Source organism: Phyllostomus hastatus, unplaced genomic scaffold, assembly GCF_019186645.2.
Source record: "Phyllostomus hastatus isolate PE091 unplaced genomic scaffold, TTU_PhHast_1.1 phas_scaffold_39, whole genome shotgun sequence".
Lineage (NCBI taxonomy): Eukaryota > Metazoa > Chordata > Mammalia > Chiroptera > Phyllostomidae > Phyllostomus > Phyllostomus hastatus.
Window position 1 is genome coordinate 33,170,814 of NW_025334028.1, and position 16,933 is coordinate 33,187,746.

The following is a 16,933-nucleotide window of genomic DNA, read 5'->3' on the forward strand; positions in this document are numbered from 1 at the left end:
ATTGACTTTCACATACATAAAACTTATCTCTTACAACCTTTAGGCTGAAGGTCAGTTAACTTGCTACCGCTTTCCAAAGCACAAAGCCATAAGAATTCTCAGATCTTGGGCAAAAGATACAGCTTTTGATGGTCAAATGAACACAGATAACTTGAGTGGGAAGACTTGGCCAGACCCACCTGCCGTGCATGCTGAGGCTGCCTGCACACCGTTCACGGGACGGGACGGGCGTGCACGCCTGACTCGGGTTTACTCTTTGTCCCAAAAGTGAGCCAATAATCTGCACACTTGCAGCAAAGTGTGAACAAATATATTTAGATATATTTAAAAGAATTTTAAAAACATTTCACAAAACATTTGTTGCCATAGGAATTTGTTTTAGCAGTAAATGCCCACATCAAAATTTAAACATTGTTCGACGTATGATTATCCGTACTAAGAAGTAATGCAACAGATTATGTAAACAGTCAGACTCATCTGCCGTTTCCTGGAGGAATCCCTTCCTTCCCAGGACGGAAGCTGGCCCAGACAGTTTGCCAGGGGACCAATCAAGAAACTGCTATTTTCAGAGCAACAAAAATAAAAGCTTTTATTTGTTCATTTGAATATAAAACAGGCGTTATCACAGATGTACAAAGCTTACTGGTGGTTTAACATACGAGAAGGTTGCCGTCCTTCGCACATAAAAATTTTGTTTGAAACTGTGATTGGTTGAGTACATGAATTCTCTAACCAGTCACCACACTCTATGAAATAACGCTGCTAACATTCAACTGATAAAAGGGACGGTTTCCCTGGGGTAAAGTGTCAAGCAGGGTTAAATATATATAATAAACAAGCACCATGAGGAAGCCGCCCTGTTGGGTTAGGTCTGTGTTTCAATGTCCATTGTGTACCCTCCTCCTTTGTGCAAGCTGATCACATGGTTTTGTCTGACTTCAAAAGCACAAGGTCACAAGACAAACATTTGTTACATTCCCATGAGTGATTTATCTACAGTATAATTTCTACTACAGAACGATCCTTCTTTATTGCTGAAACGGTGGTACTTAAGTGTCTCCTTCCCTTGTTCTTGCACAACAGAGCTTTGACCCCAGGCCCCCAACCCTTTGGACCTCAACTCTGACACCAGCGGTGACACTAGCGTGTGCACAGCCTCGCCGCCTAGCCTGGAAAACGGACGCGGGGACGGTGAGGGCCATGTGTGCCGTGACCCCGGGCTCGCTGCTTCCAACCTCAGCTGGAGTCACGAGTTATCCTGCGATTGTGTGTTCTACTCAGGGTGTTACCTGAAACCTTAAACCCCCTTCCCTTAAACAAGGTGGGTGAGTGTGAGAAAATGTCTTTTTTTCTGTGTGTGGTGGGTGGGGTTTTCCCCGAAGGAAGAAGAAGACTGTAGGAATGTGTATCTGAAGCATGTAGAGAAATATTCACAGGTAGCAATGGAGTCAAACAATATTGTAAAAGCCAAATGATTTGTGGTGATGGAAGGTTGCATCCCACATGCAGACAAATTTAAAAAAATATGCCACTTAAATTTTTAAAAAACAATTCGCCTTGGATCTCAGAAGTCAAACAAAACTCTCTTTTAGCGAAGGGCTTACTGCTGGCGCATACAGCAAAGGCAGATAAAGACATCGCCTGGGAGAATGGACAGAGAATCGGAATCTGGCCTAGTGACAGTCTCAGTCATGAACATCCAGCAGTGAGAGCCACCGCGGGGCCATCCTGGGCAACTACCAGGTAAGTCACAGTTGGGGAGCTGACACCTCCTCTTGGCTGGACACAGACGGGCCGATTCATTAAGGAGTGTACAGATGACCCTGGAAATGAGAAGACCTGGGAGGCAGCAGCTAGAGACTAAAATCAGAAACATGTGATCCACAGGTGGCAACGTGAAGGCAGCTGTGAGGCTTTCTCGCTCTAGCCAGTGGCGCTGGGGGGTGATCCCGGGCAGCTTGTGTGGTGTCCCTGTGGGTTTTGCTCACACGGGCTGGGGAACCCCTGAGAGCTGTCCAAAGTGACGATCTCCTTGGTGAGTCTTTTCCCGTAAAGCTGTTTTGAGCACTGTCCACTCCACACAGTGGGCGTCAGGGGGGTATCACCGCAACCGGGTGCCAGTGACCTCAGGAGAGCGTTCCTTTTCATACCAAGGACCAGAAAGGGGTGACGCTAACACAAATGATGAAAAACCTTGTGCAGCGAATTCTTGCAGCTCAGAGAACGGCGCTGTTGGCTGCCTGCCTCCCGAGCGTGCTCAGGGCCGTGAGCTTGTCCTGGTCACGCCGTCCAGTGTCACCCCTGCAGTAAAGGGAACCACAGGCACGGCTCACCTCACATTCCTTCACCGCCTTTGAGATAATTTTCAGTGATTTCACTTGCTGGTTTCTGGTTCTAGAAGAGATGCTTAGACTGGGCTCCTGGCAATCTGATGGCTCCCACCAGCAAAGCGGATGTGAGAGAATCTCTCTGATCTACAGTACAGTGGAGGGGACACCATGCAAGTGACAGGTTCTGCATTTTAAACTTTAAAATCTCCTTTGTTCATTAGTGAATTTATGTTTCATATATATATATTTGTTGTGATACTATCCACGCAAGATAATACAACACTTTTTTTATATTAGCAAACATTACAAGACTTTAATATTCTTGAATGTTTTTCTCTTTTATACTTCTAAAGAGATCAAAATAAATTAAACGTTTTTGTACATAATTACATCTGAAGAAGTTAACTTATTTTATCTTTTTAGTTTAGTACAAAGATATCTGCAAGATAATTGCTGAAATACACCTTATTTATAATTTCTTCTCATTCTATGCTATTGCCGAAGGCCGTGTGTGGGCCTCCGTTTCTTCAGCACATCTCTGACAAAGCTGTGGACGTCTAATCGGAAGGTGCTATTTGGAAGGTTTTCTCGTACCTCAGCAGACTTTCCTAAAAGGATGAGTTCTAGCAATGGCTTAAAGTAGTAACAGGTCCATGTCATTAAGATGTCATGACACATTAAAACAGAAAAAACAATTCTTTGTCAACGCTACATAAATCGTTTAAAAGAACCCATCTGGAGGGCAAATATTTTTTAATTTGCTATTTTGGCTTAACAAAATACCACATTTACGAAGAAAGCACTTATTATCCAATAACTAAAAAAAAAGTTTTGAAATGGGCTTTTCCAACAAACTGAAGGCAGTAATGCGAGGCCCTTCTGCGCAAACCTCGGTGGTCATTCACATCTCCGTTCTCCATGCCAGTCAGGACCGCTGTGGGAAGTCTCCTCCGCTCCACTGTGTGAAACAGGTCACGTTTCGGCGAATGTCGCCCTGCGTCTGCACACTTTAGTGACACTGAGAAAAGCGTTTACATCTCTAGAACAGTCTGCGGGAGCCAGAGACCAGGCTACATGTTGTAGGCCACGTAGATGGGGTCCAGCTGGTCTGCCAAAAACCCGTCTCGCAGGTGCATGCGCTGCTTCTCTCCCCGGGAGTTGATGGGGATGACGCCGATGTCCACCACGACCACCACCCCCACCACCAGGTAGTGTTCCTCCAGGACCACATTGGTCACCAAGGGGACCAGGTCCAAGGCTTCTTGCTCTGACCCATCAAGCTCAACCACAACCACCAACAAATTTGTCCAGGTGAACACAGCACTGGAAGAGAGAAAAAGTCATCACTATACAGCAAGGCTTTTATTTAACGATTGTTTTCAAGAAGTTCTACTGGGTTCTTTTTGAATCTGCCTGAACACCAACAGTCTCTGACATATGGCCTCTCTGAGCCCATGTCCTTTAGCTTATGAACTGTCTCTCGCTCCTGTCGTTAGCCGTTCCCACTAGCCTGTCCTCACGGTGGCTGCTGCTCGTGCTCCATCATCTCTGTACCTGCCGTCTGCCCTCAGCTGCTGCGGAGGCCTGGTGGGCGTAGCAGTGGCTCCTCCCTTCATCTGCACACTATGACCCTAAGGGTGGAGTCTGTGTCCTGCCCTTGACCTTGGGCTACATGCAACTCAGACAGTGAGATGTGAGCAGAGGCTGGAGAGCCCCGGGTGTTTGGGCTGGGCTGACTTGCTTCTGCCACAGCAGAGGGGGACATCTGGGAGGACATGAGCTGCCAGCCTGCACCCAGCTGACCCACAGGCCTGGCCAAGCTGAGGTCAAACAGTTCCACAGGCACCTGCAGACAAGGGGGCACAATAACTGGTTCCTGTTTACGTGACTATAATGCAGCAAGAGCTAACCCGTACAGGGGGTAATTCCCTGACAATGTCAGAGATTCACCCAAAAGCATTTTATTTGGGATCTTCCAAAGGGAGAAGCACCCAGATTGTTTAGTCTGTCCAATTTGTGGAAGCAAAGTCTAGGGATGTATACTTTAAGCTACATTAACCTTATGTGGTTGGGCTTTTACAAAGTGGTTAAGAACCTTCAAATTCATCGTCCTGGTGCCCATGGGCTGCTTGGCTGCAGAGGCCTGGAGGCCTGGAGGGGGCATGAGGAGGATGGCACCAGGCTCCAGGGCCCTGCAGTGGGCAGCTGGTAATTGCTTTTTTATGGGGACACACAGACGGTTCTATCTCAGCTGTGAGGAAGTATTTGGGAAAACTCACTCTTTTCTAAAAGTGAAAGTACGTCTATTAGAAAAAAATATGTATTTTGTTTAGTATGACCAACATACATGTTAAAAGAAAAGGAAAGTGGTAGAGAATGTACGCGACATCTCTCCTCCTGGATCTGCACTGTGACAGTGTAAACCCCTAGAAGGTGTGCTGGCGTCAAATGCACAAAACCCGATCTTTGCAGCAGTAAGACACTGCTCTGCATGGTCCAGGTGAGCCCATGTTGTGAGTTTGTGAAATCACAGATTGTATTTTAATATATAATTGGTATGTTTTTTATATATAGCCAGGTCTAACTGTATTATGACATTTGAAATTGATGACACAGCTCCAGGAGTCAGGTGGATTCCCATATGTAGTGGGAGGGGGGCTTTGCCGGGAAGCTAAGGGCTGGGTGCTGGTCACTTTCGTCCGCCAGCGGTTTCCTGGGGGCTGAACATTTGAAACACAGGGGAAAGCTGATGAGAAGGGAAAGATTTGGTTGGTGGGACAACTTGACAGAGAAGTTGTCACATTACTGACATGGGTGTCACACCCTCCCTTCTCAAACCGGGGGTGTGAGAGGAGTGGCACAGGCAGATGAGGGAAGACTGGGAGGGAGATGGGCAGTGTGTGGTGAATGGTCTCCGGAGGACTGGAGCCCATCAGCATGGAACCGCCCATACTTCTTCCCTTCTGGTGCCACGTGTGGACATAGGTCAGTGGAGGCCAAACCCATCAGGTGAGGCCACATGGCAGGTGACAAGAGCAATGTTTATAAAAGAAACTACAGTCATGGCCTGGAAACCCATGAGGGGCACTCGGTAATAAAGAGTCACAGCTGTGCAGATGGAAACTGAGGCAGGCCTGGCCAGTCTCCGAGGGCCAGCTTGGTGGCAGGGAGAGTGGGATGCACTGTCTGTACCACGGGACCGCACGCAGGTAATCAAATGCTCTCCTGTCTCCCATCTCTTCTACCTGCCCAGGCCTGTGTGTTTGGGCGCAACAAGCGGCAATGAACGCCAGCCTGCAATCAGCTGACAAGAGGCATGAAAAACCTCAGACCAGCCCACCGCACCAGAGAAAAACACCATGAGATTTGGGGTGTGCCTCCCTTGAGGCTCCTGACCTGAGCTGAGCCCAGCCTCATCACATCTGCCAGCTTGGGGACCAAACGAAAGAACAAACCTCTGGCTGATGGTGCTGAGCCACTTTTCTTCCTTAAACACCACATAAAGGCACCGAGTAACCCCAGAACGTGCCTGTGCTGCAGCCCCTGCTACTGAAGAACCATTGACACACCCTTCCATGGCCATAGCCACTGGAAGGGTAAAACCCCAAGGCCCCACCCACAGGAGGGGGCGGGGTCTGGGATGGTGGCGTACAGCAGCTGGTTTCAGTTGAATTCAGGGAATTCTGTCCTCTGATATCTAACATCTTCCCACATGTCACAATAGCTTTTACAGTCTTCGAGTTGGCAGTCACAAAAGTGGTTTCTGTGCCTGTGTATGTATGCAGTCTATTTCCCTCCTACATCACGTTTTTCTGTAAGCTAAAATCTAAATAAAGGAGCACTCAGGCTCCTCCTGGGAGATGCTACCTGGCCATCTGCATGTCATTCCCTGGAAATGTGCGACACACAGGCTTGACCCGCCATGGTATTAACCCCTAGAGGTACAGGTTTAGGCTCCGAAACTCGGACTGGACCCCACTGTTCCCAGAGCTGCACAGATTTTGTCCCTGCTCACCACTCTGTGACGCTCTTGTGGGCTCGAATGACAGAAGTCTCGATGTCTATGGGGTGGTACCGCATCCCACGCAGCTCCATGGCCTCGTCCAGGGCTCCCACCACGTACAGTGCATCATGGCGCTCTGTGGAGGGAACAGAATATGTGTGTGAGTCACCAAAAAACCATTCAAGCCACGGACTCCTGAATGAGAAAGAGATGCGGAGAAAAGGGGTCACTGAGCCTGGCACAGCTGTTTCCTCTGCTCGGAGAGCTTGCAGCCTTAGGCCTCGGGGAAACCCCGGGGCAGGAACGCTGGTCCCAGGAGGCAACATTCCTTACCAGGCTTTGGGCCTGCAGAGCGCATTCCCCGGGGCAGCTCCATCCCCCCATCGCACACTGTCACAGGTTCCTCAGCGGCCCCTTGGCACCACCTGGGTCCTGGGCCGGCAGGGCACCTGCCTTTATCCACACCGTGCGCTCCCAAGTGGCCTGGTTAGGACATGGCTCAGCAGAGGTAAACCCAGTTCCCTCTGACGGGTCTCAGAATCAAGACCTCATAGGAGGTCTTAATTTTGTTGTTATGCCACATATGGGTTTCTGATCCTGTTCAGGAACAAAGATTTCCTTAGCTCCTGTGACCATCACATTTCCTCTCATCAGTCCTGCAAACTTTGGGACATGGACAACCTGAAGTTGGCTCATCTTCCCTTAAAAATAAGAGAAGCCTTTAACCTTCAGGTAGTAAGAACATCAGGGTGACACTGAGGACATGATCCATGTATAAAACACCAGAACATAGATCCCATTTAAGTCAGATGAAATGGAGACATTTACTTGCAGCTTCTGAGCAGGACTGCGTGGCTGCATGGTGGGGGTGGGGCCAGGCAGTGGGGGTCAGGGGAGTGGCTCCTGCTGCTCAGGACCCCGCCCCCTTCCCACAGGACCAGACCTGCCGTGTCTCCTGGGAGGTCTGGATCACCACGGCTCCAAATCTCTAAGCTGAGCTCTCCTCAAGTTTAAATGTGATGCCAGAATGTTTTTGTACCTTTCCCCTCAAGTTATGCTGGTTTGGTCAGGTTAGTGTAGCTCCTGCCAGGCAGCTGTGTCTGGAAGCTTCAGTGATACCTAGAAACTCCTGTCCTGAGTGTGGGAACCCTAAAGTCCAGACAGGTTTCAGTGTTTGGGGGAGCCGGCCCTTCGCCCACCCCTCTGGACTCTCACCTCCATTTGCGTCTGTGAGCTCAGTTCTCCGCAGGAACCCCAAATAGCCTGTTCGAGCCCAGATGGTCTGGGTGTCTCCAAAACTTAATCTGGAGCTAAAATGATCTGACTGGAGGGACTCGTCTCCATAAATAGTGAAGTAACCACTGGCGTTGTGGGCGCTGTGTACCCAGATCTGTGAGAGAAAACACGATTTGATAAGTCGATCTGAGGAAATCTCCAGGGCCATCGGAAGTGTCCTCGGACTGAAGAACCAGGACGATGTTGACCTCTGTCTGGTCTCTGGGGAGACATGGGTGCCACAGAGCTCACTGATGCAATGCGTCGTGGCAAGTCTGCAGCTCAGCGAACAGCTGTACCATCTGCCCATCGAGAAGCCTATTAAAGTAGGTTGATTGAGGATTTTTAAAATAAGTACATCAAAAGAGCAAAGTTGTACCAGTTCCCTTCTACTTATTCAAATTTAATGTTTGTCTCCAAAAAGCAATCTGGAAAAATGTTAAAAAGTCTTATATTTTTTCCCTGTCACCTAGTTTGCATACTGTTGGAAATATATTGCAGTGCAACAGCACAAAACGAAACAAACTCTAGGAGGGAAAGCTCTAACGTCAAAAGCCGGGAACCAAAACAGCCGAGTGGGAGCCATTCTGGAAAATGGGGAAAGCGATGTGTTGGTTCAGCGCGATGACCACGCAGGTCGTGTAGAATCACGGCAAATGCTAGAGGAAATTGTCACGTCAGGGAAGTTCCTAAAACGTTCACACAACCGTATGCTATCATGTCTGTACAATGGAAAGAATCGGAGGAATCAGGGTGTTAATAGGAAAGACATTTGGGCTTGGATGGTTCCATTATCTTGTTTGCACTGAGACGTAGCAAGTTCCTTGAAGTCAGAGATGCAGGCGCATTTACACTGTCTCCTCAGCTCCCAGGACAGGGGCTGGCACGGCGGGCACGTGAGTGGCCGTGACTGGCTGAACAGAGACGGGAGGGACGCCGTCTGATGCGGGCAGAGGAAACTGTACTCTGCTCTCCAATGAGATTTCCCCTGAAGACACATTCCCACTAAGGAAATCAGAATGGTGCAGGTTCTTTCTGCCCCAGTACGCTGTTGTCACGCCCAAGCCAAGGCCACATGGAGGCAGGGGAAGGCAGCAGCAGAGAACCCCTCCAGGTGCTGGAAACCGCAGCCTCTACCACCCAATTTCATTTCCACAAATGCAGTTGAAGGAACTCCCTAAATAACAGCTGTGCAGCATAGTCACCTCATTTCTAATCCTTACCTATGACTGAGGTTTGGTGGGGCGGGGGGGGGGGGGCCGGAGGGGGGGGCAAAAAGCAGCCTGAGAGGGATTCTGAGAGTGAGCCTTGGCTAGGACTCACCATGACCACTTATTTGCTCATTTGCCGCCTGTGGCTGTGGCACTGTGTGCTACTCCAGGAGCAGTGGCAGCAGTGACGTTTTATTAAGACCTTAGTTGTGGCAGCAGGTCAGTGTGTGGCTGGAGCATGTCTACAAGGAGGGACAGCTGATGGTCCCGGGCACTGACACCTGTGGCGGGGACATCCCTGCTGGGTGGGCGGTCTGACTGGTGCCCGAAGCGGGCTTGGCCTTGCAGAGGGGACCGGAAGGAAGGGAGCACATCTGTGTGGTGCAAGGAGGCCCTTTCCCGACGCCCCTGACTTATTCCCTGGAAGAAACTTGTCACGAGCAAAGTACAACGTGTCACACTGACTTCCTGACAGAAGGAAACCGCTGTCATTGGTCTGACCATCTTGCTGGCATTGGTAGACACTTATGATTCTAGATTGTAGATGACGCCTTCTGTACATTTCTCTGTCACTTTCCTAACAAAGGCAGACACTCGGAAAACAAATGCAAGAGCTAAGAAAAGAGGGAACACGATCCACACAGTTTTCTCTGTTCTGTTTTTTGATGAGAACCTAACCTAGTTCCTTAAGTAGGATTACCCCATTTGGTAATCCTGAGCTTTCATGGACTCATTTAAGCAGTTAACGCTTATCTCAAGTTATTTCCCAGCCAGTCAGTTGTGACTTCTCCAATTGACCAGAATGTGCACGGTGGTCAGTGGCACAGGTGCCGTGGTCACTGGTGTCCCTGGGAGCAGGCAGTACGTAGCAGAAAGAATTTGGTCTCAGAGGCTTCATCTCTAGGAGGACACCCCACACTCACCTCGCCCAGGTGTGAGTCTCCCAACGGTCCTTTTGTTTCTGGATTGGCAATTATGATCCGAACCCCTGGAAGTATCTATGTAGGAAGGAAGAACATCTTTGTCAGTAAACAGGTAGAGACTATGCACCCATCAACCTTGATCTTGCCTTCATTCCATAGGCTCGTTTTCCTTTCTAAAATCATTTGGAAAGTGATATAGCTTTAAATCAAATTATGTACCATAGCATTATGTAATGGCAGTGTAACAGCTGCATTCCACTGTAATGACTACAATCACACAGCCTGTGTAAAAGTGACCTGAAAAGTAAGAATTCAAACAAAAGCATGATAAAGAATATAATCTAACACAGCCTGATGCTTGCAAATGTAGACAAAAATGTGCTTCTCTGGAGTGTAGCCACACAAGGTGATCTGATCATAAATTCCTACATGGGCGGATCTTGCTGGGTAGTCAGGGCCCAGGCCTGTAACTTCCTCAGGAAGAGGTTCGTCTTTGCCTTAAGCAAGCCCTGTCCACTGTTCTTGTGCATCTAGGTTAGCGTACCTGTGAAATAAGCGTAACTACCCTGTTTCTCCTGCTGCTGCTGAAATGTAGAAATGGTGGCTGGAGTTGCAGCAGCCACTAGAGGCCCTGAGGTGCCCTGGGCACACAGTCCATGGAGGGCACAACGAGACAAAAGTGCTGGGGCTCCTAGGAGCTTCATGGCTTCTTTCACATGAGAGAGAGAAAACAGAGCTCATTGAAAGCACTGTTATTTCGAGTTTCTGTACTCATGGTCAAACCTAGTCCTGATATGCTACATTCAAGAAAACTTTTTGGAGAAAAAAAATTCTATGAAATATATTCCTTAAAATTTCAAAGCCCATATACATATACACATACTTATGTAGAAATGCCTATTTCTTCCTTTAATACTTACTTTTCCTGATTCCATAAGTGGCAAGCTGTGAGGGGACCCTCTTTCCACTAAGCGGACTCTACAAGGAGAAACAGAAGGTGTTACTGGGTTTCTTCTGTACTATAGTTCCCTTTGTCCGCTTTCAGTGCTTGGCCAAAGCCTGGGAGGTAGCTGGGGAACATTGACTCTGTTCATCCACTGCAAAAACAGTTCATCTAGAAGCCAAAGGAAACGTGGCCCCACAGCAGAGAGCCGCTGCGCTCTGGTTCCTGGTCGCAGAGAGCACAGGTGAAGTCCCATTCCCCCAACCTGCAACATAATTGGGGGAATGGTTCTGCATTAAGCCAGCGTCAACTCAGCACATACAGAAAAGGAAAAAAATAAGGATTAACTGCATCCCTGAAAGAGCTACCAACTCCCAGTGACAGCTTAGTCCTGAGGCCCTCACAGCTCTGCCACGACAGGCCACGGGCAGGGCCCAGGCTTGCACCGGCACAGAACCCACCGTCTACACAGGGGGCATCTGAGCCAAGAGGGCAGGACCGGCCAGTTCAGACAGCAAAATCTATCTTCAGAAGAGAAACTCTTTTCAATGTAAAAGATGTTTAACGGTAATGTAATCTGAAGACCTTCAGAGGACTGCGGCAGTGGTCACAACCAGAGCTAAGTCCTTCCCAGCTGTTTTTTTTAATGTTTTATAGTCCCCATGACTAGTTTTATGTTTCTATCATGTTACTGGCCTGACTGCGATGCTGTTCATTAATCTGAAAGACAATTCTGAAAGAAAATGAAGTGAAGGAGAAAGTGCTTGACTCCTTGAAGACTACAGAGCAGACGCCGTTAGCAGGAGGTTGGGGCACAGGGATGTGGATGGTGAGGGGCTTTCTCTGCACTAGCACTGAGATGTGAAATTCAGCACAGGAACCATTCTCCGCATTAGCGTAAGATCCTCCTCCTAAGTGCTAAATGCTGAAAAGAGGAAAGTGTGTGTGGAGGGGCCTGGGGTGGGGGCAGGCAACAAAGGAAGACCCTGAAAGTCACAGGTGGCACATGGGGCACCTTGAAGCCTCACCGATACCCAAGAGGCGAGGTTTGGAGTGTGTGGATGACATTATTAGCATGAGGCAGACAGACAGGGCAGCGCTGGGGCGCTTGGTCGGGCAGATGTCCTGGGGCAGCAGGCTTTGATCCAGGGCTCCAAGGGCTCAGCTCCGGAAAAGTGCTTATTCAGGGAAAGGCAGCCTGACCCCACCCAGCCTTTAATGTGGCATCTCCTGTTGCTGGAGACAAAAGTGGCTGCCCCAGGGTGAGTCGCTGTGGCTGGGGGGCAGACCTGGCAGGACTGACATCTTCAGCAGGGGAATGGAGAGGAAATCCTGGAGAGGGAGGGGGCGCACCTGAGCAGCGGTGGCAGTGACTGGATGAGGTACAAAGAACTGACTGGAGCAGTTCTGGACCAGAGGGTAACACTAATGAAACCTTCGGTGCCTGTCCTAAGGAAGACCTTGAGGCTGAGAGTAGGAGATAAGGGCTATCAAAGAAAAACCACCTAGCTTGTACATTCCACTTAAACTGTTCCAGAATTGCAAATAGGCTTAATGATGTAACCTTCGAAAATACAGCAAGTCTCCTCACTGAACATCACCAGTGGCATGGTGTACAAGGAAACCTGTCTCACTACAGGAGTAAGGGTACAAACAAGAGTTAAGTTTCTACAGCATCTCATCAATGTTGTCAAGAAATGGCGTTGAATGAAACAGCCCTGATGTTACCAGCTGCACTAACACAGAATTAACAGAGTCCAGAACTCTTTTAGTACCTGGTGGCATTATGCTAATTTTGGGTGGGCACTGTGAAAAATTACCATGAGAGCACCAGGTAGGACCCACGGAACTTCAGCTGGTAGCAGCACACACTCGCAACCGGCACTGTCGGCTAGCTGCGGGGCCTGCAGGAAACATCAGGGCAGTCACTGACTACTAAAGCCGGCGGCCCAGAAGGCCTGGCTGTCACGCTGAACTGAAACTGGGCTGGTTCTAGCATTCCGGTTCCATGAAGAGCCCGCATCCGATGACTGGGTGGCCAACTGTGGGTTCTGAATATTGGTGATTTGCTGCAGATGGAGAAAATGGCAGGGGAATGGGGCCAAACTGGCTGGGAAAACTATGAGCGAATGGGTGAGGAAAGAGGGACAGCATGAAAGGGAAAGGGCAAAGGGCCAGAGAGAATGGCTGGCTAACACCGCTCCCACTGGTGGACAGTCCGGCCTCTGTGCAGTGGGGCTGCTGTACGAGCAGGGGCAGCTGGCCAGAGGCTGCGCTGGACGTCTTACAGAGTGCAGGTGACTGGGCCAGGGAGAAAAACTCAGCCAAAAGTGAAGGCTTTTTTGGACAAGCTTCTGCTCTGCCAGCTGTCTGCGTACAGCCACTGTAGGGTATGAGAAACCTCGGGCAGGCATTTTGGACTTGGCAGGCAGCTCTGGAAGCAGCACTGTGACCAGCAAGGGGACCTGGTTTAACAAGGCTGCTCAAGACAATGTCCCTGGACTTCATAATTAGTGCCAAGGACACCAGCAGCTATTCCTTCTCTCCCCTTCCCCCTGACAGGTTTCTGCCTGGCCTGCACCTGGCCCACAGGGAGAATGAGACAAAGGCCCAGTTCTCCTTCAGGGAGTGGGGCTCCTGGCCATGTCTGTCTCCTCTGCCCTCTCTCTGCCTTCAGAGTTCATCTCATTTCATCTCCTGTCCTTCCCTGTACATCCCATGGTCTCTGAGAAGGGAAGAGAGATGGCATCTCAGCCGGGGGCTCAGCTGGAATGTGGACAAGAGGAGACCTATGTTGAGGCTACTTCTGTGGTCAGTGTGAAAACAGTGTCAGAATGGATGCTGGGACCACTTGGGGTTGGTCCTGAGTGGAAGAGCTACAGATCCTGGTAGCAAATGCCACATGGACTGCCCTTCAGCCACATGGAAAGAAACAGAGCAAAAAAGGAAACATCTCTTATAGAAAAAGGCAAAGATGTGTCTCCTAAAAAGGCTAGGAGGGGCATGGCAGCACGCAAGGACAGGGTGGCCTGGGTGAAGCTCTGCTCATCCTCTGACCTCCTCAGGCTGGGAGACCACGGGCTGCTGGCAAGTCCAAGGAGCTTCAAACACAAAGAGCTTCCACGGTGCCCCGGCCAGGTGAGCTGGGAGGGAGTGAGGTGCTGCCATAGCACTGCTTGTTCCCAGCAGTGTGCGAGCTTAGAACAAAGCTGCCTGAACAGGCGGAGGCTGCAGAGGCAGGCTGCCTGCGGCCGGGCCAGAGTGTGAGGACAGAAGGGGCTGCTCCGAGGAGGGAGAGGAACAGACAGGGGACTGATGCAAAGGCCACTCTGCACTTGTCAGTGAGTAGGCGTGGCTCCATCCTGCAGTGAAGGCAACCTGAACTGCCGAATGGGCTCAAGCAAAGTACTGAAAGAAACCTTGTCTTCAGAGCAGTTACAACCAAGACAGCCAACAACAGAGACCCAGGGCTGGCCCAGGGGGCTCCAGGAGGAGGCGGGCCCCTCCCTGGGTTGGAGTCAGGGTCACTCGGTGCACTTGCTTCTCCAGGCAGTCTCCTACTTGCTGTGCTGGCATCTGAATGATGCCTCAGGCCTGGCCCTGTCTCACCCTCATCCATGATGTTTTAAACTCAGCTACAAACCCTGAACATCAGAAAACACATTTTTCCCCATGGGCTGTTGTGTGGACTTGATGTTCGGCCTTTTGCTAGACTGAACAGGGAGATGGAAAGTTGGCATGGAGGAGATGTGCCATTCGCTATAGAGCCCCTCACTGTGTTGTTGTCCCTGAACTGCTCCCTACCCCGACCTGAATTTCACCTTGAAAGGCTGTGGCCAGCATAGCAACATGAGGGGGTGTGGAGCCTGGGCCACTATAGCAAGAGGTCTTTCTACAAGGGTTTCCTTTGCCATCAGCACTCCTCTGGCCTCACAGGGAAGGGGGGTGGTGCACCACTGTCTCACCTCATCTCCAGTACCCAACCCCCACCCGTTCACTAGGACTCTCACTGAAAGGAGACTAGTGCTTTCGCCCTCTGAGGAGGGGCCCATTTTCTAACACTGCCCGTGTAGCCTGGTACCACCCACTGGCAGAGCGTCCACCATGCCACTGGTTCTGGAGACATGTGACAATCGAGAATCACACTATGTGCCCCAATGGGAGTGCTGGCATTCCCACAGCTGCTGCCAGGGCCAGTCACTTCAGAATCATAGACAACAAGCCCTGTGTGGGCACATCCCGGTGGATATGGTCAGGAGGGCAAGGGGTGCCTGTCCCTGCTGGCCGTGTTGCTGCCCAGCCATGGGTGCCCCGTGGTCTCTCCTGACCCGAGGACTAGCACCATCTGTGCCTTCAGTTGCCACAGCCCACACAGTTACGCCGGATACAGACTTGGCAGCGCACCAGGGCAGGAGGGGACAGGACCCAGAACAATTTGCTTGGGCAAAATAAGGCCCAGCACACCAAAAACTAGAGAACCAGCCGAGATTTTTAACTAAACATGAAACTACACCTTCCAAAAATAACTTGAGGTATTTAAAAGACCCAATAAAATATAATAAGACCATTTGAACAAGTTTTTTAGAATCCCAGAAGATGAGATGCTTTTGAATATTCAAAAAACGTAGGTTAGGCCCTGACCAGTGTAGCTTGGTTGGGCGTCACCTGCAAAGGGGAGGGTCACCAGTTTGATATCTGGTTAGGGCACCTGCCTATACTGTAGGTTTGGTCCCCGGTTGGGGCACATGAGGAAGGCAGCCAACCGATGTTTCTCTCTCACATTTATGTTTCTCTCCCTGTCTTTCTCTCTCCCTCCCCCTCTCTCTACAAATAAATAAAATCTTTAACAAAAAGTGTACTTAAAGTAGGTTCTGTGACTGGATTTAGTGACTGCTCAGCTTCCTGGCCACTAAGACAAAGAGAATTAGATTTTACTGTCAAAGTTTGGATTTTAACATCTTGCTATTTCCTTTGCTGATCATTAGAAGCACAAGACAGAAAATCAGTACTTAAGTAAAACAGACGCCATACTTGCATACCCACAACAGCAGCAAGACAACAAAACACAAGAAAAGGACCACTGTCGCTAAAGGAACCAGCACTTACAAAGGCTGCAGGCCACGTGGGGGTCAGCTCGGGGTGCTCACACAAAGCTGCCAGGGGTAGGTGTGTCATGGAAGCCCCAACCCAGGTAAAGTCACCCTACAATGACTGATGACAGTAGAGCATATTGAGCGTTTAACAGCACTGTCCAAACAAAATATCTAAGCACACGGGGTACCTTTTATCTCAGAAAATCACAAACCTGACATGCCCTCCCTTCCACTTCCCCTCCCTCCCCAAGTCCGGACTTTTGCCAGTCTTTTTCCTTGTCCTTCTCTCAGGTTGAGTGGAGTTCTGGGTCTTTTTCTTGTTGTTGGGGTCTTTTTGAGGACACCTGCTGGGGGTGTGGGCTGAGCGCTATGAGGGTCCTCAGGGTGCCCTCTCCTGATTTCTGTCTCCTACGTGTGCCCACTGGGACCCACCCCAGGGCTGGCTGGCCAGGGGGCCTCAGGTTCCACAACTGCTCAGGTTTCTAAGTGCTAGTCCTAAGCGAAGGAACCATGTCACCTGAGGTCCTCATCAAACTCATTAGTATTTGTACAGCAATAGGGAAATAAATTATTTAAGCTTCATGCCCACTCACAAGGTTTTGATGGCACATTCATTTGCAATAAATTTAGAAAAAAAAACCTTTCTTCAGGTATCCTTGGCTTTTTCTTTTAATTAATTAACTTGATAGAAGTTTTAGAGGGATGGAAACTTGAATGGAATGGACACATGTCCCACATGCCCAGCAGTAGCCACCACCTCATGATGCATGGACATCCTCCACCAGGACCATGCGACTATTGCCGTGAGTCAAAGCTGGTACTTTATCGTTAACTCCAGTCCGCACTTCAGTCATACTCCTGCGGCTTTTGCCCAAAGACCTTCTTCTGGATGGCAAATGGCATTTGGCCATCATGCCTCCTTAGCCCCTCAGGGCTGTGTCAGTTTCTCAGACTCTGTGTTTTTCATGAACTTGACAGTTTGAAGAGATCTGGTGAGTTGTTTTGTGAGATGTTCCTCAGCTGAGGTTATCTGATGTTTTTCCTGCGGTTAGACCTTCACTATGGGCTTTGGAAGGAAGACCACTGAAGTGAAGCCCTTTCCATCACATCTTGTCTGGGGCACATAATCAGTGTGACTTAGTGAGCTAACCTTGG

General features: G+C 49.6%; 1 protein-coding gene across 13 annotated transcripts in view; it reads right to left on the bottom strand.

The window, feature by feature from the left end:
* Window positions 1-562: 562 nt before the first annotated feature.
* DIP2C (disco interacting protein 2 homolog C) overlaps window positions 563-16,933 on the bottom strand; it is a 446,223-nt gene continuing 429,852 nt past the window's right edge. For all 13 annotated transcript variants that reach the window (XM_045820044.1, XM_045820049.1, XM_045820039.1 and 10 more), the window contains 5 exons: window positions 10,663-10,720; window positions 9,743-9,817; window positions 7,549-7,723; window positions 6,346-6,469; window positions 563-3,653 (listed from right to left, as the gene is read on the bottom strand). In XM_045820044.1, the coding sequence (XP_045676000.1) occupies window positions 3,401-3,653; window positions 6,346-6,469; window positions 7,549-7,723; window positions 9,743-9,817; window positions 10,663-10,720 (685 nt within the window). In that variant the 3' untranslated portion in view covers window positions 563-3,400. The remainder of the gene's footprint in view (window positions 3,654-6,345; window positions 6,470-7,548; window positions 7,724-9,742; window positions 9,818-10,662; window positions 10,721-16,933) is intronic.